The 22,518-nt window shown below is 37.3% G+C and overlaps 1 protein-coding gene across 8 annotated transcripts in view; it reads left to right on the plus strand.

Moving 5' to 3' along the window:
- Window positions 1–22,518, plus strand: part of FAM172A (family with sequence similarity 172 member A) — a 262,527-nt gene that overhangs the window by 14,881 nt on the left and 225,128 nt on the right. For 6 of the 8 annotated variants that reach the window (XR_007630537.1, XM_050329324.1, XM_050329323.1 and 3 more), the window contains 3 exons: window positions 8,225–8,348; window positions 11,881–11,982; window positions 14,582–14,682. Coding sequence is in view for 6 of the 8 variants with exons in the window: in XM_050329324.1 (XP_050185281.1) it covers window positions 8,291–8,348; window positions 11,881–11,982; window positions 14,582–14,682 (261 nt within the window). In the remaining 2 variants the exon portion in view is untranslated. Of the gene's footprint in view, window positions 1–8,224; window positions 8,349–11,880; window positions 11,983–14,581; window positions 14,683–22,518 lie in introns of those variants that run through there. The other 2 variants (XM_050329330.1, XM_050329329.1) reach the window with 2 other exon arrangements.

Here is a 22,518-nt window from a genome sequence, read left to right on the forward strand (position 1 = left end):
GGAGTCCTTTTTTTATTCATTTTAAATAATATTTGGAATGATAAGCAAGTCCTAGAAAATGAGAAAATTGCTGATGATGTGTCAGTACTAGAGAGTGATTCAATCCCAACAATAACAGATGGCCTAGCTGACTGTCACAATTTGGGTAAAATAAGGGGTTTCTAATGGAAAGTTTTATGAATAAAATTAAATTACAATAAACTGTTCATATACATGTTCCTAAATGCCACATCTACACATCCTTTAAATACCTACAGGTATGGTGATTCCAACACTGCCATGGGCACCCTGTTCCAATGCTTGACAACCCTTTCAGTAAAGAAATTTTTCTAATATCCAGTCTGAACCTCCTTTTGTGCAACTTGAGGTAATTTTCTCATGTTATTTGGGAGAAAAGAGCAAACCCCACCTTGCTATAGACGGCAGTAAGATCCCCCCCAAGCCTTCTTTTCTTCAGGCTGCACACTCAGCTGATCCTAATAAGACTTGTGCTCCAGACCCTTCACCACCTTCATTACCTTCCTTTGGACATGCTCCAGCACCTCAAAGAAGAGAAGGCTTGGAGAAATTTCATTAAACATCCAATACCCAGAAGGTAGCTGTGAAGAGGTTGTTTTCTGTTCAGAAGGATGCATTATCAGTGAGAGAAGAAACTTCATCTCAGTATTAGAAAAAGGAACTAAACACTGCAGTAAGTTCCTCAAAAGCATGGTGGAATCTCCCTCACCAAAATATTGAAGGCTCATCTTGGCAGCACCGTAGCTTACCTGACGTAAGGCCCTATTAAAACCTAATGAAATAGGGTCCAAGGGGAGATTGGAGACAATAATTTCTTGCAATAATTTCTAGTGCTCTTTTCCAACCCAGACTGCTCTGTGATGCTATGGTTAGAGCTGCTGGGCAGTGTTGGCTACGGGCAGAGATAGCAAGGTTGTAGATTTGGCAGTAGCAAAACTGTGTGAAGCAGTGTGATTACAATTACTGACAGGCACTTATATTTTTATATAAATATTGTATTTTCAGTTTTTAAAGCAGAACCAGTAAGGAAAATGAAATTTACTTGTGTTACTATTTTGTCTTTGTTCTTTTTATTGTTTTCTAAAGGAAAGTATCTACTTATGTGGAAAAAAAATTAAAAATGCTAGTGTGATGCAGTCAGAATTCTAATATCAGGTTTATTTAAATACTGAGCTAAAATGAATAATGTGTGTATATTATTCACATTGTTTATATATATAATATAATATTGTACTGCTTTATGATGATGCAGAAGCAAACACATGTGGACTACATGTGTTTCACAGGGCCATTTGCTTTGCTTGCCAGATAGCTGAAATGAAGCAGTGCTTAGGTCAGCTGGCCAGGTAGCAGGTTCTGCCTCTCAGGCAGAGGGGAGAGCAAAACCACTTGAGATACTATATTAGTAAAGCCATGAAGAATTACAAACATTGAGGAGGCAGGTGTTCTACACCAAGAAAAGCTGTGGGCAGAGCTGGGAGGGGGGTTTCGTGAGGCAGACATGACTGCAAAGAAGAGGTGTGTATGCTATGGGAATTCGGGGTATTTTAGTCTGATTCTGAAATAAGGTATCTAGATGATGAACTGATGTCTTCAGTAGCTCTGGATGCTGTTTTCAGTTGTGTGTGATTCAGTTCTGCATAGTACCCATCTGTTTTGTATTTTTTTGTGTCATCTGCAGTTATCTGCATTAGATGTGGAGTAGTCAGGTGGGATGGTGATACTTATTTGCGTGTGCACGTTCTGGAAGGTGTTGGAGGAAACAGGTGTGTTGCAGAAACCTAAGCATACCTCTTACCTTTCTTTAGTCTCTTTTTGTGCACCTACTCAGCACGGAGTCTGAAGTAGAATCAGAAATACCTCACTGTGTGTGAGGATCTGGGCTACAGAGCTGGGTTCACGACTTTTCCAGCTGATTTATATGTGTTCTTTCCAGGAGTCTTCAATTAATGGCAAACGGTCCTTCTGAAAGTCACAGTTACTCAAAAGCAAAGGGGGAGAGGGGAAATAAAGGGATTTTGAAGTACTAGACACATAGGCATATGTCGAGGGGTTTTTAGCAGCTTTTGATGGTAGCCTAAGCAGTAACCATTTCCCTAGAGTTTTCGTGTCTCTCTCTCTCTCTCTCTTCTTTTGTGAGTCTCTGGAAATTACTTTGGTGTCTCTCCTAAGAGAAGATTCTTTTAATAGTCTTTGAGTTTTTCTGTGTTTAGAGGCATTTTTCTCTCCCAACTGACTCACGGATTTGCTTAAGAGAAGATGACGTTAATAAAAAGAGTAAAAATTCTGTCTTTGTCCTGTAACTGCTTAATATGTACAGAGATGAGGTTAGTGAGAGTAGGTCTTCTCCACTCCATCTTTCAAGTCAAAATCCCATTAAAACCAACAGTCTATTACAACCATCTTCAGTTCATCCAAATCAAGTTTTTGGATGAAATTTAAGGGAAATTTCACTTACGTTAAGAAATAATATTGTACCAAGTCCTCATGACTTATCCTTGTAACGTACACTGACAGGAAAATCTGATTCTATAATTAAAGAGCATTTCACACAACTGTTTTCTGAATGATTTTATTGCTTCAACATTTCCTTCTGTCCTTGTTAGCTGAGATATAACATCATGCACTAATGGAAAATAAATTGTCCACTGAATATAGCACTATTACATGTTACATGGGCTTTTCCTGAGTCTTCAATTGCAGGGTGTTAGTTCTCCATAAATACTAATTCCTTGTGTTTTCCCTAATGTCTTCTGTTTATGAAGGATTCTTTTTGACCTTTTAGAGGTGAAGGCATCTTGAAATAAATGTCTTACTCTTCAGTGTACATTCATCTTCGGTGCTGAGATTGGGAAAGCTAGGGAATTTCTTCAGAGTTCTTAAAACAGGAGTCCAGTGGTCCGTAGTTCTGAGCATTGCAGGAAATCAGTTGAGCTAAATACCCAGAAAAAGAGAAATACACAGAAAGAGGTTATCTTAAAACATTTTATTTTTAGGGGTTGGGTAATATTCACCTGCAAATTCCTTCTCTGAACAGAATTCTCTGGGCAACATTCTACTGCCTTCATTGTAGGATGTCTTTTTGTGTCGCCAGAGTTCATGGCCTGATTCATTAGATAACTTCGGTCCTCTGTACACCTAGTGACTGATACTCTGCATATTTAAGAAAGTATCGTATTATGTGTTGTTGTGGATTAGCCAAAGTAGGCAGTCCAGGTCTTTCCCCCAGCCACTTATCTGACTCTTCTCACTCAGTGGGATCGGGGAAAGAACTAGAGGGTAAAAGTAAGAAAGCTTGTGGGTTGAGATAAACATAGTCTTATAAGAAAAGCAAAAGCTATGCACACGAGCAAAGGAAAACAAGGAATTGCAGATATTCAGCCATCTCCATGAGAGCACAGCTTCATCATGTGTAATGGCAACTTGGGAAGACAAACACCACCAATTTGCATGTCCCCCATTTCTTCTTCTCCAGGTTTTTATTGCTGAGTGTGATGTCATATGGTTCAGTTGTCCTGGATGTGTTCCTTCCCACCTTCTTGTGCTTCCCCAGCCTGCTGGCTGGCAGGGCAGTATGTGAAACAGAAGCAACCTTGGTGCTATGTAAACACTGTTCAACAGTGTTATTGATGCTGTTTTCAGCACAAATCCAAACCCTAGCCCCATACAAGCTACTATGAAGAAAACTAACTCTATCCTAGAGGAGAACAGCAGGAATATTCAAAGCTGTTGCTGCTGCAGAAGACTTTTTGATGACCACTTTGAACCTGGTGTTTGGTTGATATATAGTCGTATTTTAAATTTCACAGAGGCTGTGGTGAGGTTGTGCTGCCTTATTTCCTATTATTTCGACATTTTTATTTGCTTATGTTTACATGAGTATGTTTATGAAGGTCATTTCGAACATTTCAAGGAAGTTAAACTGAAACAATTACGATTTCATTGTGTGGAATTGTGTTGACTCTGCCTTGTGTAAATAACTGAGTTGGTGGTTCATATTGCTAATGCATATAACTCCTCTGCTATTTGAACCTACGGGGTAAATAACACTGGAAGGTAGTTGCTGTGTAAATAAATCAACCTTGAGCGTCAGTTGCAGTCATGTACTTCATCACTTGCACCACCATTTGATAGAATGCAGAGATCTAATAAGATGTGGGAACTTTAGGATTGTGTCCAGTTTCTATGTATTGTAAGTGGTTACAGCCACTTCTTCTAGCCTTTATTACTCCCCTCCTATGCATCTTCCCTCTGCCTTTTGCAGCTGTACTGAGCATGGTCTAGGCAATTAGGTAAATTTTCTGGAAATTCTGATAAGTCTTAGTAAGTTTATATTAAATGTGTGAGAAAAAACATTTTAACTTTAGCAGATCTGGGTGGGCTTTAAGAGTAATGGCAAGAGGCACACGCTGCTAAGCTGACTGTCTGATCCTGCATTTCTGATCTCTGCAACATGGAAATGCTATAGCTGCTCATTAACATCAGAATTGAGCACAAGATACTGTCTCTGAATCTTTTTATAAAAGAGCCAGACATTTTAGCTGAACCTTTTCAAAACAATTTAGTCTAAAGCAGACTGGTAATAATTGGCTTTCAGAGCTGAAGTTCGGCAAACCTATAAGCACTTGAAAATACAGTCTTTTAAGCGAGGGAAAACCTTAATTGACTCAGTTGTTACTGGGGCCATCTGTAGTGCCCTAAAAGGAGGAAAAGATAAAATCTAATTAGAAAATACTGCTAAGATTAAATTATGGTTTTTTGCTCTGTTGAACCAATACAGAGAAGGGACATCTCTTTGAAGAAAACCTGGGTCTAAGTCATCAGGCATATTGCACTAATCTAACCCATACTTGTTCCTAGCTTGCTTGGATTGTCATTTTACAAAGAGCAAGACTCTAATTCAGCTGTGTTCTAATAAAGTAGTGCAATACAAAGAAGGATTCTAATAACACCTCTTCAGATTGCATCCAGATAAGCTTGAAGGACTTGTGCTGTTTGAAAATACTTGTGTGTTTTCTTTTTGTGGTGCACTGGTGGTGGGGTTAGCATTACGGTTTTTTATGGCCTTTATTTGGAACATTTGTAATATTGACCCTATTTCAGGTATTGCAAAGTTAGAGGAAAATCATATACTACATTTTTTGTCACATTTCTGTCTGCATTTGTACAATGAAGAATAATTGGAGTGTGTTGAAAACTGTGTATGTGTGCCATATGTGCGGTGTATGATATGGTGTCTGGTTGGATTTGAAAAATAGACCTGTTATGCCATCGAAAGTTCTGTGGTCCAAACTTCTACTAAGAATTTACAGACAAGAATATGAAATATGTGTGTATATTCCCTTATGCGTGCAAAAGTATTGTGTTTAGTTGTTGGTGGGAAGAGGGGCTTATTTTTGAATCCACCACTTTTGTAGTTGCATAAATAAGGGTATCATGAAAATGCAGCCTTGTTCTCTCATGTGAAACCATGAAACTAGAATATTTCTGCTGTCAAATAATTTTAAATATTCCTGGGGATAGAGTTAAAGAGGCACAGAATATATATCAGATGTTTTGTGTAAGCAAGATACATACAAATAAATATACATGAACTTATTTAGTGTAAGTATTTCTTCAGGTGAAATAGTAATTTATGCTTTAAGAAGTATGCTTGCTGTATGTAGCTAATGCAAAAAAGACACAGAAAAATGTTTTTTAAAGAATTATCTAAGTAATTGTACAGAGTAACACATTTAAAGTCACTATTTATTACAAGAAACTTGATGATGGAATTTGGGAATTACTCAGAATGGTCAATATATGCAGTTGAATATCACGGGGGATAGAAATTGATGCCTAGAATAAACTGCAGTTCCTGCATTTGCTATATGCAGCCATTCAGAGAGCTTTATGATTTTCCCACTACTAGTTTTTGTACCATCAGACTCTAGAGGATTTGGCACCTCTCCGTCAAAGAATAAAAGTCCAACCCTCTCATCAAATTTCTTCTGTTTGTCACTTAAACAAATATCAGTGAGGGATTAAAAAAAAATGCTTTGGTCACAGAAACTATGCATAGCATACTGTATGCTAATTCCATCCTCATTATGATACCAAGTCTTCCCTCCAGTGGCTGCTGTAACAGTTTTTTACTTTGTCAAAAAGAAGTGTAAATTCTCTCTCTCAGAGCTAAATTCATATTTACTGATTCTGGTGCTTCTAGCTTGGCAACTAAACCTGTTCAGTTATCTGCTCAGTGGCAGGGTCTTCATCTATTAAAAGAAGAAGGGTATCATGGTGGAGACAAGAATGCCAAGGATTCCTGGTCTCTGTGTTGATTTATCTGATTAGGTGATGGGGTCTAATTTTCCAGGGTAATTCTGTTCAGATTTTATGTTTCTTCCCTTGGGTAACATCAAATCTTTGAGCACTTGTATGTATTTTGTGAACTGCGTTAAGTTACATACACCAAATTAGGAATTTTCAAATGTTGTGTAAGGGAGAGCCACACAATTTTTATGACTGGAATAACTACAATCCAGGCTATCAGAAAACCCTGTGTGTCATTTTCTAGCACTTCTAGTAATTTTAACTGCAATCAGTTTCTTTTCTGTATGATTTACTGGAACGTTACAGGGGTTTGTGCTACAAATGTACAAACAAGATGGACAAGATTTTGTGTTTGGTAATCTTTTGTCAGTGGATTGTTGGGAAGCATCTGAGAAAAGTGTTTAATACCATCCACGTGTGTGAATCAACATCTGAGTCATTTTAATATTTATATTTACAACATTATATGTTAGAAAATGTACAATAAAATCTCAGTGGTTTTGCTGTTATTTTTGTGATTACCTTTATTACAAATGCTAACATAATTTAAACCTTAGCCAAAAGATGGACATTTTAACTAAATCATATTGAGTTATATCATAATTTGCAAAGTACACAATCTAAACAGAGCTTTTCTCATAGATCTGTGTTTTAAAAAGGTTTTAGTAGTGTATTGCCATTTCCCATTAGCTTAGTCTGAACAACCTTCTACAAACGGAAATGTCAAAGTCTACCGTAGTTCTAACTTGTAAAATCAATTGATTATTGGACTTCCTAGGCCCCTAAGGTAAAAAAACCCCACAAACAAACCAAAAGAACCCCTCAAACCCTCTCCTTAGTTAATAAATATCACCCTCTTAAATTGCTATATTATTCCTTAATCTACAAGAAAGGTTTTTATGTAATAGATTTTTCTTTAAAGATGGTAGAAAAATAGTCTTTATTATACCAAATTTATGGGTTTTTCTGCTGTCCTTACAATGAACTGCTGTTACTTTAAAGAAACCATTTTAGGGTTCTTTCTTACAGGTATTAGGGAACCAGTAACAGAGTTGGTGAATCCTGTTACTCTTTTTTTGGCAAATTGCTACAGAGGTAGAGTTCATGCAAGCTCATCTATGAGAAGGAATATGAGGAAGAAGAATAAAACAAACTGACAGATAAAACAAAGAACCAAAAAAAAGATGAAGGGAAAAAGAATTCCATGCTCAGAAGTCTTTTTATTGAGAAGGAAAAAGCAGTAATTGTGATGTGGTAGTTCACTCCCTTGGTGTTCATTTCAAGATGAAAGAGACTGTGGATTTGAATGTCTGGGTTACCCTTTGTGCAACAGGAGAAATTTAGAATCAGATTTTGTATGTAAATTCTCATCTCGAATACACTGAGGTTTGTTCTGTTCTATAGCTCTATACATTTCAATCCTGATTTTCAATACCAATACCATATTGTGGAAATCACAGTGGTTTAAAACTGTGCACTTCATGTAGTTTTACTAAAGCAAAACTGTATAGTACAGTAAGAACAACAAAGTGGAGTTAATTGATGATAAAGATTGTGAAGTTCTTTTGATTATTGTTTTGGTTTTTCTTGCATCTTCTACTTTGGACTTAAAAGTGTTGTGCTTCTCTAGAGGCTTATCCTTTACTAATGCTACATTAGAATCACAAAGAAAGACATATTGATTAGGTAGAAGTACCTTTAGGATTAGGGAGAGGTTATTGTTCATTCTTGTTAACTTGAATCTTTGACCAAACCTGGGTTTTATAATACTCAGACAAACTTTGCTTTCAGAGTAAATTCTGGGTTTTTTTGTGTGGTGTGAACATTAAAGGATGAGATCTGTTAAAGGAGCAGGAAGTAAATTTGTTAACATCCAAATCTTGTTCTTTTTCAGATTGTCCTTTGAAGATTAATCTGTATTTACGTCAGTATTTTAAATTTGTTGACAGTTTGGGTAGTGATGGCTCAGCTCCAGCAAGGAGGCCCAGATGAAAAAGAGAAGACCACTGCATTAAAGGGTATGAATCTTTTTTTTACATGTATTGACATTTCAGAAATGGTTATTGAGGAAAGGAAAATAATTTGGTATGGATTAGAACTTGTGAATCACAGTACTGGAAGAGACTATTAGTCCAGCTGTGCTAATGCTTGTTGTCTAGTGGTGTGTCCATTATCAGTATTTTCATAAGATGATACATAATTATCTCTGGTAAGGAGTTAACAGAATACAGTATCCACTAAATTTTTTAATTTGCATAAATATCCTTTGAGAAAGTTGTCTGGTGCTTTCGTGTTCTTAGGTTTTGGGAGTTTTCGTTTAATTTGTATGATGCTTTTGTTTTATAGTTATACAATCATATTACAGCTTTTAAAAGTCTCTCGGACTGGAACATTAACAACGAAAAGGTTTTCAGGACATTGATTTCATATTGGTTTTATACACTTCCTTTTGTATTTTATATTTTTAAAAATAAATGGTCCTAAGTGACTTAGGGGAAAAAAACTTACAAAAATGATAGTTTAGATATTGGTTTTCAATTTTGGAAGTACCATGGAGTTGGTAAGACCTTCAAGTAAGCTAACCTAACATTGGATTTAAAGTGCTTGCATCACACATTCAGACTCTAAATTGTCTTTTAAAGGAGAAAGAAGAATATAGTTTGCAACTTCAGTGTACTTCCTGGATTTTTGCTAAAGCATTATTAGAAATTTATATTCTGTGTGATGATAGATGATGTTTCTTCAGTGGCTGAGTTTTTGTGAAATGTTTGATAAAAACCTATGTAGTACTTTTATAAAACCTTTATACTAATTATGTCAAATTAGAATATTTTGAGGAAGTTATAGTTCATGTTTGAAAAAGTAAAACTCCAATTTTATACTTGTCATTAATTTGATCTTCATTAAGGATTAGAATCATTGACGTGATCTTGTGATTTCCCATTGGGCTGTTGAAGGTCTCCTGTGGATCACTCCATTTTCAGCTCTGTCGAATTATCTCAAATTGAGTTGTAAGGTCCAAGATCTTAAGTGAGAGTGGTGGATCAGATCTTGAAAGAATCTCAAAGTTGTAAGAACACTTTAGCTAATTGAAACGTTGCACAGGAAGAAAGTGACTGTGTCAGTGGTTGCAGGACAGACCAAGTGCAGTCTTCCTCAGTGACTGTGATGGAAGCTGTAAATCATGACAAGCTGTGCATACTGCATAAGCTTTCATATACTATTGTGCTTGCTACTTAGGAGATGGATATTTTATTATATAGTAAGTGACACTTCTGTGGAAACACATTTCCAAATAAGTCACAGTAAAAAGACGTGAAAACTTCAGTGAAACTAAATTCTAGAGGTGTGGTGTGACAGGATTCTCTTCATCGAGGAGAGAAAGACTATTTGCGGCCTTGGTATTGTGGAAGTACAGAAGAAGAAAGGGCGTGCTTTTTACATCCTTTTTTACATACAGTGAAAGACTTCTTTGACAAAGTCCTTTTCTTTTTCCTATCATTTGGTTGAGAACCAAATCAATTCCCACTAAACCTTCAAAGGACAATGCACAAGAACAAACATATGATTGCTTACATAACTTGAATTTCATGGGACTTGCTGTTAAACAGATGTGATGTAGAAGTGAGCTATGGTGGAGAAAGACAGATTTAGAAAACATCCGGTCAACATCTGGTGTTATGTGGACACTTAGATACCACAGAGATGCTCAGACACAATAGTCTTGTTTTGAGAAATGTTGGATTCCAGCGGCCATATACCAGATGGCCTTTGGTCCTCCAGCTTTGCCCACTGAAATCACTCTCAGAAGAAGGAACTGGAGACAGTCATATGGACACAGGAATGACTGTCGGGTGAACTGGAAGAGTTATAAAAAGAAAAGGTCAAGGAACTTCAAGGAACTGTTTCAGTACATTTCAAACATTTTAAACAATAGAAATTTCAAAGGGCTAAAGGTATCAGTATTAAGCGTAGATAATGTGGGTAACCTATGGGCAATAAGACTAAGTAAAAGTAATGGTGCTAACCTATAAAAATAATTATTTTAATTAATGAAAGGGTGGAAACATAGTTAATACCAAACCAAGCTTAAAGAAAATGAGCCTCTTCAAACTGTTTTCTTTTCCTTGAGCTACAGCTTTGAATGGTAAAGGTAATAACTCAGTATACTTAAAATACTTAATGTATTTCCTTGGTAATACATGGTAGCTTGATTTATGAAACAGTAATGGTTCAAAGTCAGTGTAGCATTCCTGAACAGAACGTGTGTGGTCTTCAAATTCATCTATGAGGAAGTAGGATACTATATTTTGGTGGAATCTTGCTGAATTGTTTCGTAATGATTTTTTGACTAATAATCAGAAAATATGTCAGAAGGGTAGCACTGGGCTGTGTGGCTGATAAGCAGTGAGGAGGGATGATTGTACGCTACTATTTGTGCATGCAGTAATAGTTTGGTAGCTACATGTGAGCAAAAGATGTCCCAATATGCTTGCCTCTGGTAAAATGAAAATCCTTAATTCTAGGAGGAGCCCCTGGTGGTCTAGTGGTAAAGGCGCCGCGCTATCACCGCGGAGACCCGGGTTCGATTCCCGGTCAGGGCCACTCCCGGGCAGGTGGGGCTCGTTAGCCCTTAAAGGCAACCCACCTACGTCCTAAGGACCTCACTGCCACCGTCCAAGCTCGCTTGGCCCCGGCAGATGAACCTTAGGATTAAAGGGTGGGCTCAGTTCCGCGCACACTGTGTGTCACCTAAAAAATCCAATGCGCAGGCTGGAAGGTGGAAAGACCTTCCCCGGATCTTCGCTCGCGAAGACTGGCCATTATTATTATTATTTATTATATTAATTCTAGGGTAAAGAATGTAGATTATGCTTACTTTTGTGTACTTGCATTAGTGACTGCAGGCTGTACTAGGTTATACAGTCCTGATCTGTGTTATGTCGTGGCTTGCAATAACATGGATGGGAGTCTTCTCTACCTTGAGAGCTATTTAAGGAGGGTGTTTGAGAGAAGGATTCAGATAGAACAGTCTATTTGGGTATCAGAGGAAGGGATAAGAACTGGTATGGTCACACAGCTGGTAAATGCCCATGAGATGGTGTACGTCAGATAATCTGAGCTCCTCAAGAAGGCAAATAGAACTGTATCAGTGATTTGTTATTGAAGCTAGATAAGTCATGGGTAAAACTTAAATGAGGTACGATTTTGTGGTTATATGATTTTCTGAATTTATGTATCATGCATACCAGAGACTTCTAACATTGAGATAATGAATTATTGAAACAAATCACTATATCTTTGGTGACTTTTATGTCTCTAAACATTTTTGATCAACATTAGAAATAGGTAGGTAAATAAATAAATAAATAAGGACATATACTTGTAAGGAGGTTCAGCTTCTGAATCTGGAACAGGATTTCCCATAACAATGTCTTATGTTTAGTAATATTGGAATATTCTTCTACCCTTCTACAAATCTGAACAAACACGTTTTATCAGTGTTAGTAGTGAAATAAAAAAAGCATTATGAACTTTTTTCTTTTTTAGATTTATTGTCTAGAATAGACTTGGATGAACTGATGAAAAAAGATGAGCCACCGCTTGAATTTCCTGATACTCTGGAAGGATTTGAGTACATTTTTAATGAAAGTAAGTAATATATACTTTGTAAAGATTATACTTAGAATAATGTTGAGAGGTTATCAGAACTTGAATTATACCTTATAAGTAAGTCCCTATTAGAATTTCACACTTTTTTGTTAAGAGTAAAATTTTAAACTTTAGGGCTGATAGACTTGTAAATCTAGCTAAGTACTATATTTTTATTTCATAAAATTATCATAAAAATCCCTCATTTTATACAGGATTGTGGATTTGTACTGTGCCTACTTAAACTTTCTGTTTTCTGTTACAGAAGTGTTGATACAAAAATTATGAAAGCAATTTACTTAGCATCAGCATTTAGAAAGCAAAGTTAAAGAATGGTCACTTATTTAAGAAATGTTTTATTTATTTTTATGGATACATAAGAAGTTGTTATTAAGACAATAATTTGTCCTGGCTGTTTCATTAATACCGATAGAAAAATACCTATTTATATTGATGGAAAGATGAGCAGTGTAATAGACAGTCCCTTCTGGTGTGGGTCATGATTTTCCGTTGCAGCCAGGTGTGTGATGACTACAAGTACTTCCAGCTAGCTCAATCTGTATGTTAAATGAATTATATAATGGAAATTTATAATTTCCAGTGTATGCATTTTAAAATCCAAAGCTAAACTAAAACCAGACTCTGGGAAATGACTCTTTCAAGATTGTTTAAAACCTGTAGGACAAGTGGGAATGTTTACAATTCTACTTCTTTGCAGTGCCTGTTCTGTGAACAGAGGAACTTTAGTTTCTAAATCTACCTTACATCTTCCACTTTCAAAGAAAAAAAAAAGAGCTTTCCTTTAAGTGATAGTCATTTATGCAACACTTAGCTTTTTAATACCCTGATGGCTTTCACAGGAAGGTACTTAGAGACTGAAAGTGTCATGAAAGTGATGCTCTTTCTTTGATGGAAGGGGTTCAGCTCTGTCACTTTTCAGCTCCTTATTTTTAGATCTGCACAGTGTCTACTGTCTTCCTTACTGACTTCAGAATTAATGGTTCATATGTGGTTGATAAAAAGAGCTGAAATTTGAATTTTGGGGAATGAATTATGTTACTGAATATTTCATCACTAACTTCACAGCCTGAGTGATTTCCATAGAATGGAGGAAAACCTATTACATATGCTACAGGTCAGCAAAGCAAAAAGGTCTTCATTTTGCCTTTGTACGTTTGATTCAAATATTCAGTCGTGTACTCTTATGTCATAATCACACTTCTTTTTATGATGGAAAAGTACAGAAGATTTTTATCAGATTATTTAAATCTGAAGAAGACCGAGGTTCCAGAAAGCCAAAGAAAAAATATACCAGACAGTTGTTCCATTTTACTTGCTGAGAAGGGCAATTCATGTACTATTGAATGGCATATTTGAAAAGTAACTAGCTGGGAAGGAACAGCTGATTGTAAAGTTATGATGAAAATATGAGAAGAAGGATATCTGGACCTGACACAGGGACAGGCAGCTATGAAGAAATATTTACTTGGTGTCTAGTACATGAGGTAAGGCAGATCTGGGAAAAAAGTTAGATCAGCAGATAAGCATAACTATTATAGATATTAGATCTTAAATATTTTACTGAAAACATCAAAGTGTAAACATTCTGAAAAGATGTGAACTAAGCAACTGTTTTCTGTTCAGAAGGAAACATTGCTGAGAAACCTTGGTTTCATCATATATACATTTCAGCTTTTAAAGGAGTTTACTTGTACCTATTTCTGTTTTTTTATATTTCTCTGATTAACTGCAATTTTATGGTGATCTTAGATCATAATCTGTGTTTTGTCTGATAAGCTGAAACATTACTGCTAAGATACCTGTTTTCCTCAGTTTGCTGCCTCATGGTTGCCGTTTTATTATTGTTTTTTTAACGCAGTCCATGTCTTCATCATTGTTAGTGTGAACTGTTAACTTTTGACTATAAAAAAAGCCAGTTATGGGAAGTTACATTGGAGTGTAAGAATAGCACGGGGTTTTGCTCTGATCAAGCAGTCTGCTTCATTCTACTGTTGTAATCTCAGAGTACCCTGAATCTAGAAACTCTTACTTGATTTCACTATGCCTAGGAGTTAAGATATTTACCCTAACTGTGGACATGTTTTTTTCAGTTTACTTTTGGAAGTTGTTAAGCTTGAAAGTAAATGTTTCCTTTACTTTGAGCTTCCAGCCCTTTTGTACTCACATTTCTCCATAATAGAGTTGGTTTTGAAATGGTGGATTTGTAGCTACAATTTGATCACCTAATTAGTACTGGAGATCAAATATTAACTGCTAATGTTTACATTTTACTGTTAATCCATAGCAGTTGAGACATAAAAATTTCTTGCAAAGCAGTTTGGCATTTGATACCTGTGTGTAATTTCACTGTCATGATTTCTGTTTAGCTTTATTTAGCAATATATACCATACAAGAGGAATGCATTTTGCTTTTAGGCTACAAATGTTTTCCTTCAAAAATCCTATAACCAAAAATGTGGAGAAATTCATAATAGCCCAATTTTTAGATGTAGACTTCTTTTAAAATTTTCAGCAATGAAATGTGTCCTACTTTTAATGAAGAAATATTCTAAATGTAATGATTTTGTTTGTTTTACAGAAGGGCAATTAAGACACATAAAAACTGGGGAGCCATTTGTGTTTAATTATCGTGAAGATTTGCATAGATGGAACCAAAAGCGCTATGAAGCTCTCGGAGAGGTGTGTAATTGGTGTGTGTATGTATGTGTGTGTATATATATATATATATGTATATACATATGTATGCTGTGGGCTTGGGTTTTTTTCCCCTCTAGAAGTGATTCTTTTATATATGGTAATGAAGATTTAGTGAGGCTTCAGTCATTTAACAGAAGGTATTTCAGGATTATTCAATATTAATGCTTTAACAGTAATTTCTGTTGTTTGTTACATAGCTTAATATGTGTTTTAGACTACTTGGCTTCAGTATATCTTCAGAATAGAATATCATCTAGATTACTTAAATTGGATATTATACATTGCAGTATTTTCTTTAACTTCAGTCCCCTCAGGGTAAAGCAAAACAGTGGCATTTGACTTTGTAGGTGAAGATAAATGCATTTGTTGATTTTCTCGTGTTGCTAGGAGGTACCAGGAGCCACTAGATAGATTAAGTAGATACCTAATGATTAATTGATTAAATATTTGTTGGTGTATTACATATTTGGATGCTACTAGTATTTCCTGGCTTTTTGGAGGTGTAAAAGCAACTGACCATAGTTACTTTTCTATGTGAAATGTAATTCAGTTTCAATGCCAGGCTTTTTGTATTGCTTTAGAAGAGCATGGACTTGTTAAAAAAAGCAGCTAATCTCAGCGAATGCAGAACTGTGTGCTTACGTCGTTCTTGCACTGTCACAACCTCCCCACCTTACAGAAAGAACAGTCTCAGCACACTGACCTTGAGTGAATAATGCTGCTTATGTCAGAGTGGGTTTTGGAGAAAGAAGGTACAGAGTTCTGTTCACAAACTAGGGTCTTTTTCTTAGACTATATAATATTACCCTCTGATTTCTGCTGGAATCATCACTCAAGAACTGCCTTTGCCTCATGCTTGTCTGCTTTCATTAGTGCTAATGTTTTAGTAAGGATTAAACGCACTAATTTCCCACTTACTCTTTCTGTTACAGTAATTCAGACTACTTAAAGATATACTCGACTATACATGTTTTACCATTTTGTCTTTTAGATTTTCTAGTTTTCATAGTTTACCCCTGTGGGCAGTTCAGCCCCACACAGCTGCTTGCTCACTCTGCACTGTGGGATGAGGGAGAGAATCCGAAGGGTGAAAGTGAAAAAATTCAGAAGCAGTTACAGTTTAATAGGTAAAGCAAAAGCTGTGTGTATAAGCAAAATAAGAAATCAATTTACTTCATTCCATCAATAGGCAGATATTTAGCCATCTCCAGTAAAGCAAGGCTTGTTCGTGTGTAATGGTGCCTTGGGAAGAAAAATGCCTTATTCGTAGAATCCTAGAATCGTTTGGGGTGTCTTAGCAGCTTAGTTCTCTGAAATGCAGCCAGGATGTGTGGCTTTGCTGCTTATGTTTACTGTGTCCCAGGCTGTGCAGGGTCCCGATGCTCAATCAGCAGCACCTTTCGGCCCTCAGTAAGCATAGAAAGATAGGGTGTACCTCACACATGTGGCACAATGGGTGTCAGTTCTTCTCTGGCCAGCAGAGTTTCAGTCTCCAATGGCAGGCAGGCAGCATGTGGTGACAGAGAAAAGGTGAGAGATTCTTGGCTAGGGTAATGCGTTCTCTCTCTCCCTTTCCCTGATTTTCCAGAATTTTTCCTCAACTTTTATAGTGTTCAAAGGAGCTTGTATGTGGTTTCTTGGCACATAGACTTATTCACATGTTCGAAGATTTTTGATAACCATAAACAATAGAAGGATCTTTTGGCAGGAAAACTCCAGCAAGAAACTCTGATGAGGACTTCTGGCAGGAAAGCTGACAGGGAATTTTTGGTAGGAAGTTTTGACATGCAGAAACAATGGTGAAACATTATTTTTGGCATGCCTGTATTACCTGGTTGTTACAGTACTTCCAACTCCCTGCCATGGACAGGGACACTTTCTATTACACCAGGTTACATAAAGCCTTGTCCAACCTGACCTTGAACACTTTCAGGGATGGGGCATCCCCAGCGCCTCCCTTCCTTCAGAGTCAAGAATTTTTTTTCTGACATCTATTCTAAACCTACTCCCTTTTGGTTTAAAGCTATTGTCCCTTGTCCTATTACTCTATGTTCTTGTCGAAAGTCCTTCTCCAGTTCTCTTGTAACCCGTTACTCTTGAAGGTGCTCTAGGGTTTTCCCAGTCTTCTCTTCTCCAGCATGAAAAACCCCAGCTCTCACAACCTGTCTTCACAGGAGAGGTGTTTCAGCCCTCTGGAGATCTGGTCCTCTGTGCTTGCTCGTTCAGCCTCTCTATTTGTATGTCAGCCTGGGCACTCTGCTGTATGTGCTGGAGCTACCCAGCTGTTCAGCACAGTTTTGTCCTGCCAGAACTTTATTACCAATGACTGGCTTGCTTTTTACCACCACCTCCTCCTCATTCCTGCAGGAGCTGTGGCAAGAATCCCATTTGATTGTGGAAGGAGACACTGGGCAGGGCTACTGCAGCTGCTTCTCACATCTTTTCAATTTGTATATTTTTCCCAAGAAGGGATTGTTCTGTTGCATTGTCTGTTACCTTGTCTACGCATTTCTTCCAAGAGGAAACACACTTCCATGGTTTTTGTTTGCAGACCTTTGTGTGTATCTGCATTGTTCAAATACCCCCATTTTGCAAATAAGTGATTTGGATAAGACACAGCTATAAAGATTAGCATGTTTCCATGTCTGTTCTCTGCAGCCACACCTTCCTATGTGAAACTAGGAAACACACTTTTGAAACTTAACCAAATTTCTGTTTCTGTGTATCTGAATAGTGTGTGCACAGCTTCAACACTTATTAGTATGAAGGACTTTTTGTGACTTCTGGTTAATCAGTAGGTATATTTGTTCACGAGTGGGTGTCTTACATCTGTGATCTGTCTTGTGCATTTTGCAGGTTTGAATAATCTTTGGAAATTTGTTTTGTTTATATTGGTAGGAAGGCTTGAGGTCAGGTATTGATAGAGGGAATTGTTTTAAGTTGTTTGTTTTGTGTTTTTAGGAGAAAAGAAACACATTTGTGTTTCAGTCCATTGTCTTTTAGGTTCTAGGTACTACACAGTTGTTCCAACAAGCCACAAATTTATAAATGCTCCATTGTCTGTTTCTGGCACAGTTGTCTGAGAGCACAGAGGACAATGATCCTTGGCATTTATTCACATATCTAAAACTTTCTTTTGTGCCATAGATTAATGGGTCAGTGAGGCAGCGGTTGAACAGTACAGAATTATATTACCCTCTGATTAGCCATTTTGTAGTCTAGAGGAAAGATGTGTTTAGCAAACTGTGATAGCTTAAGAAGCAGCAACTCATATGATTTGTAAGGTGATGTAGCAAAATCTTGCCTTAGGCCTTTGCTTTGAAACATCATCCTTTGGCTTTAGGAGTTCTTTGTGTACATTTTTGGCTCAAGATTTATGTAGCTGGACATATGGTGTGATGATGAAGTAGCTAGATTTGGACAAAAGTGTTTTATGTATGCAGTGTTTCTATTGTTAACTCAGTCATTGAATGCTGATTTTCTAATTTTTTAAAGGGTATACACATTCTGCACCATGAAACTTTTTTTACTGTATATATATATACTATGGGCTGCTTTTACTGTGTTTTACTGATTTTAAGAAGTGAGTGTGCTTTCTGGCCTTATGTTACCAGCATAATTCTGTCTTTCTTGGAGCATTCCATTTGGTTTCCATGCTTTTTTTGCTGTCAGAAGTCGTAAATACACTATCTGTGATGTTCTGCCACTTTTCTGGCTGTATGGAAATTGATTCTTCAAAAATTAAAATGGTTCATCAACATCTCTACTGCTTACATCTCTTTATTCACTGATCGGTTATTTCAGGCACACAGTTTGTTTTGTACCCTCTTGATATGTGTTGCTAATAGACAATTTAGTGAACTGTTCATAATTTTGTTATTCTGGTTCAGTCATTGGTATTGAAGCATTGAATTTTGTGGAGAGCCTCTCCATTTGCTTTTTAAAAATTAAAATGGCAACAGAAGTGCATAGAACATGGTGTTGCAGCTGCTTCAAACTGCCGATTAATCTACATGGCAAGTTTGAAGTATGACTGAGAACAATTTTGTGACAACAGTTCAGTTGTTGCAGACATACCATTCCAGTTCAAGGCTGAATTTTTAAATTTTTTTCTAGCTTCAAGTTATGGAGATTTGGATTCAAGGTTAAGCTTCAAATTAGACTCGTATGATGTATGCCTCCTTGCATTTTGAGTGGATACGTGTGCTTATTATTTGTACTGCAGTTTCAGTTGATAGCATAACTACTGAAATTACCAACAGTCAGCTTCAGCCCCTGCCTGATCATTACATTGAAATTAGCTGGAATTATAAAAAAAATATCTGTTGCTGGGGTTTCATTTAAATACACATAGGTTGTGCTGATAATGAAATTTTTTACAAAAAAGTGTATGTTGACTTTCCTCTTCCACAGTCGTATAGTACCAGAGTATCCATAGCATCAGAAGGCAGATATTGTTATAATTTATTGATGATATTGATGGCCATTTAAGACTGGCATTAATATTTTTGAGCTCTATCACTAATCAAGAGACTTTTACCTGCACTGACAGATTGCTTGTCTACCCATGTCTTGCAAAATTCAAAGAGGATTTGTAAATATATAGATTATAATGTGGGCCATGACATAAATGTCTCTGCTGTGATCCTGCTCAAGTTTATGCCGCTTCTTGTAATTGTAGCCTATCTGACCTGCAGAAGTCTATAAGCAGGTAGCAGAAGAATTGTTCTTGTTTTTTACAGTTACCTCATAGCACAATACCTTGTATTTATGTAGAACACATATGTAAAGCAAAGAAATAGAACGCTTAAGTTAGAAATTTCTTGCATGTTTCATGTATGATAAGATATAGTTAATTTTATGTCATCAGAGAAGTCCCATTAAATAAACTACTTTAAAGTATGTGCACAATGTTAGGTCCAGCTCATCATAAAGTAGTTTAACCATCAAGTTTAATATTTGAGGGGGGCGAGGGGGATAAGTATGTAGAATTATGACAATGACAACCCATAATTAAGATGGCTAAGTAGCAAAATGGCAATTTTTTTTTTCCAGATCTCCTTTAAGTTAAAGAACAGCTTGGTCTCAACATAATTTAAAAAATAAGCGTTCACCTGCTACTAATTTCCTCCTTGGTTGCAAAGAGCATTATTTGTTTCGATGACTGAGAGAGAGAGGCTATTTACATAGCACAAATGAAAGCATAGAGAAGCAGAAGAGGACATGTAAGTTAATGAAGAAGGAAGCATTAAGTAGTCTGCATTTGAAAGGGTAGCTTCTTGCATGAATAACCCAAAATCTGATGATAGGCTACAAGCGCACCTGATAGTACTTAAGGTCCAATCTTGCAGCCAAAGCTCATGTGAATAAACTCAATAGGTCTGATCTTGTGAATAAGGGCTGCAGGATCAAGTTTCAAATAAAATTTGCAGATGATTAGTTGAAATCCTTACACTCTAGTTTCAGTTTCTTTGCAGTTTATCATTGAACATTCCAGATTTTCTCTGGCTAGTGAGACTTTAATATAATAAAGTCCATGCTGCATACCATGGATTAAGCAAAATTATATTTGTGTACCATGGCTTATTATAATGTATTTGCTCTTAGTTATTTAGTGACTAAAAGAATTTGTCTTACTGGGTGGACAAAATAAATTCATAATGTTGTAGTGTATAGGCAGATTCACTGACGTTTGTTTTCATGGAATGCCTGTTTGCTTGGGCTATTGAAGAGGTTGTTCTGTTCAGAGAATGAGATGCCAAATACTTAACAGGTACATGTGTGAATTGAATTTTTTCAGTGTCTTGTATTACAGTCAAATAAAGGTGAAATTTCATGGAGATAGCAAAAATTCTCACTGAAAAGCTAAAAAGCTTTTCCTAACTCCTGTTTCAGAGGTAAAGTGAAAGCATCTAATTGAAGTATCTCCCCATCCTTACTTTTGAAAGTGGTTAAATGCTATTTTGGTTGGTCTCCTTTTATAGTACCATTTTGGGGCAGGTTGGGATTTAGTGATGATACTTGCCACTTATGTGCTCCCACTGAAACTTTCCAAACCATGTACTGCTCACTTGTTTCCCTCTTCTCCTCCTTCCCCTGTGGCAAGATGGACAGGAGAATTGGGGGCAAAAAATGTAAAGATCAGGGGTTGAGATAAGAACAATTTAGTGGAAACAGCAGTGAGATAAAACAAACAGTAACACAACACAAAGCTGTATGAAAGAGGGAGAGTGATTCACACAGAAAGTACTTGCTGTGGAGCTTGAGCATGGCTTGACTCAGCCATGCTCCTCTGATCCGGAAGCAAGCACTTTCCCTGTTCCCAGGAAAATGAGGTGAGGTGGTATATAGCCCTGTCTCCTCCTAGCTACTGAGAAAAAAATTACTCTGTCCTGAACCAAAACGTTATACACCCCTTATTCTATACCCTCTCTGTTATGCAAAATCCTACACCTTCCAACTGTACACATATATGTAGAAATACACACAAGCATAGGCATCATTTCCATGGTCATGTCCAAGATGTCTGCTGAGTTCATTTAGTCCAGAACTAAATGGGTTCAATCCATCCATCAGGGCAGCTGGTGTACTGTTGGCTGGTTGCAGGCTGCATCGGGAGTTTACAGCTGGTAAATCTGGATTAGTCCATCTTCATTGTACATGGTAGTTATGGCATACAGTGACAGTGTCATTCAGCAACCAGTATTATAGAATTCAAAATTACAGACTGTTCTCACCAAAAGATCAAATTCCCCCACGATGTGTTTCAGTGTCCCTCTGCATTACTTACCAAGTACACCCAGGTCCTTGAGCAAAAGCAGTTCCACAGATGGGTTTGCCTTTGCTTGAGGTGGGACTAATTCAGACTGTCGTGTCCAACAGGTCCCTCATTATGCACCACAGGGACTTAATGAACTTCCACGGTATGTGGAAGTTTTGATTGGGCAGGGTCAGCTTGACTGATAGAGCCTCCAAGCAAGTGTTACCTAAGCAGATGGCCTTTGCTAAATGTAGATTACAATATTTGGAGGTTTCCCCACCCATGGCTTTCAAAATGTTTCCTAACAGTCCATTGTAGCATTAAATTTTCCCAGAGGCTGGTGCATGGTAAGGAATGTGATGTACCCACTCAATCCCATTGCTCTCTGGCCCAGGTGTCTATGAGGCTGTCTTTGAAATGAGTCCCTTTGTCCAACTCAGTTCTTTCTCAGGTGTCATGTCACCACAGGACTTGCTTTCCAAGGCCCAAGAAGATGTTCTGGGCAGTGGTGTGAGGCACAGGGTACATCTCCAGCCATCCAGTGGTTGTTTCCCCCATTGCCAGCACACAGTACTTGGCTTGGCGGGTTTGCAGGAGTGTGATGTAATCAATCTGCCAGACCTCCTCATATTTATATTTCGATCATCATCCACCATTCCACAGAGGCTTTACCTGCTTGTCCTACTTGATTGCAGTGCATATTTCACAGTCATGGATAACCTGGGAGACTTCCCCTCGATCATGAGCCCCTTTGTCTCTTGTATCTCTTTCCCGTTGAGCTGAGGTGTCCTGGGCCCACTGAGCAAGAAATAATTCACCCTTAATTTGCCAGTCCAGATGCCCTGAGACACTTTAAACTTGGCAGCCCGATCCACCTTTCTGTTGTTGTGATGTTCTTCAGTAGCCCAACTCTTGGGTACATATACATCTACCTGATGTTACTTTTACAGACATCTCTACCCAGGCAGCGATGTCTCGTCACAGTTCAGCAGCCCAGCTGGGTTTCCCTCTGCACTGCAACCTGGTCTTTTTCTGTCAGTCCAGCCATCCTCCCGGTG

The sequence above is a fragment of the Myiozetetes cayanensis genome, unplaced genomic scaffold (genome assembly GCF_022539395.1).
Source record: "Myiozetetes cayanensis isolate MyiCay16 unplaced genomic scaffold, myiCay2020 scf4, whole genome shotgun sequence".
In the NCBI taxonomy this organism is placed as follows: Eukaryota; Metazoa; Chordata; class Aves; order Passeriformes; family Tyrannidae; genus Myiozetetes; species Myiozetetes cayanensis.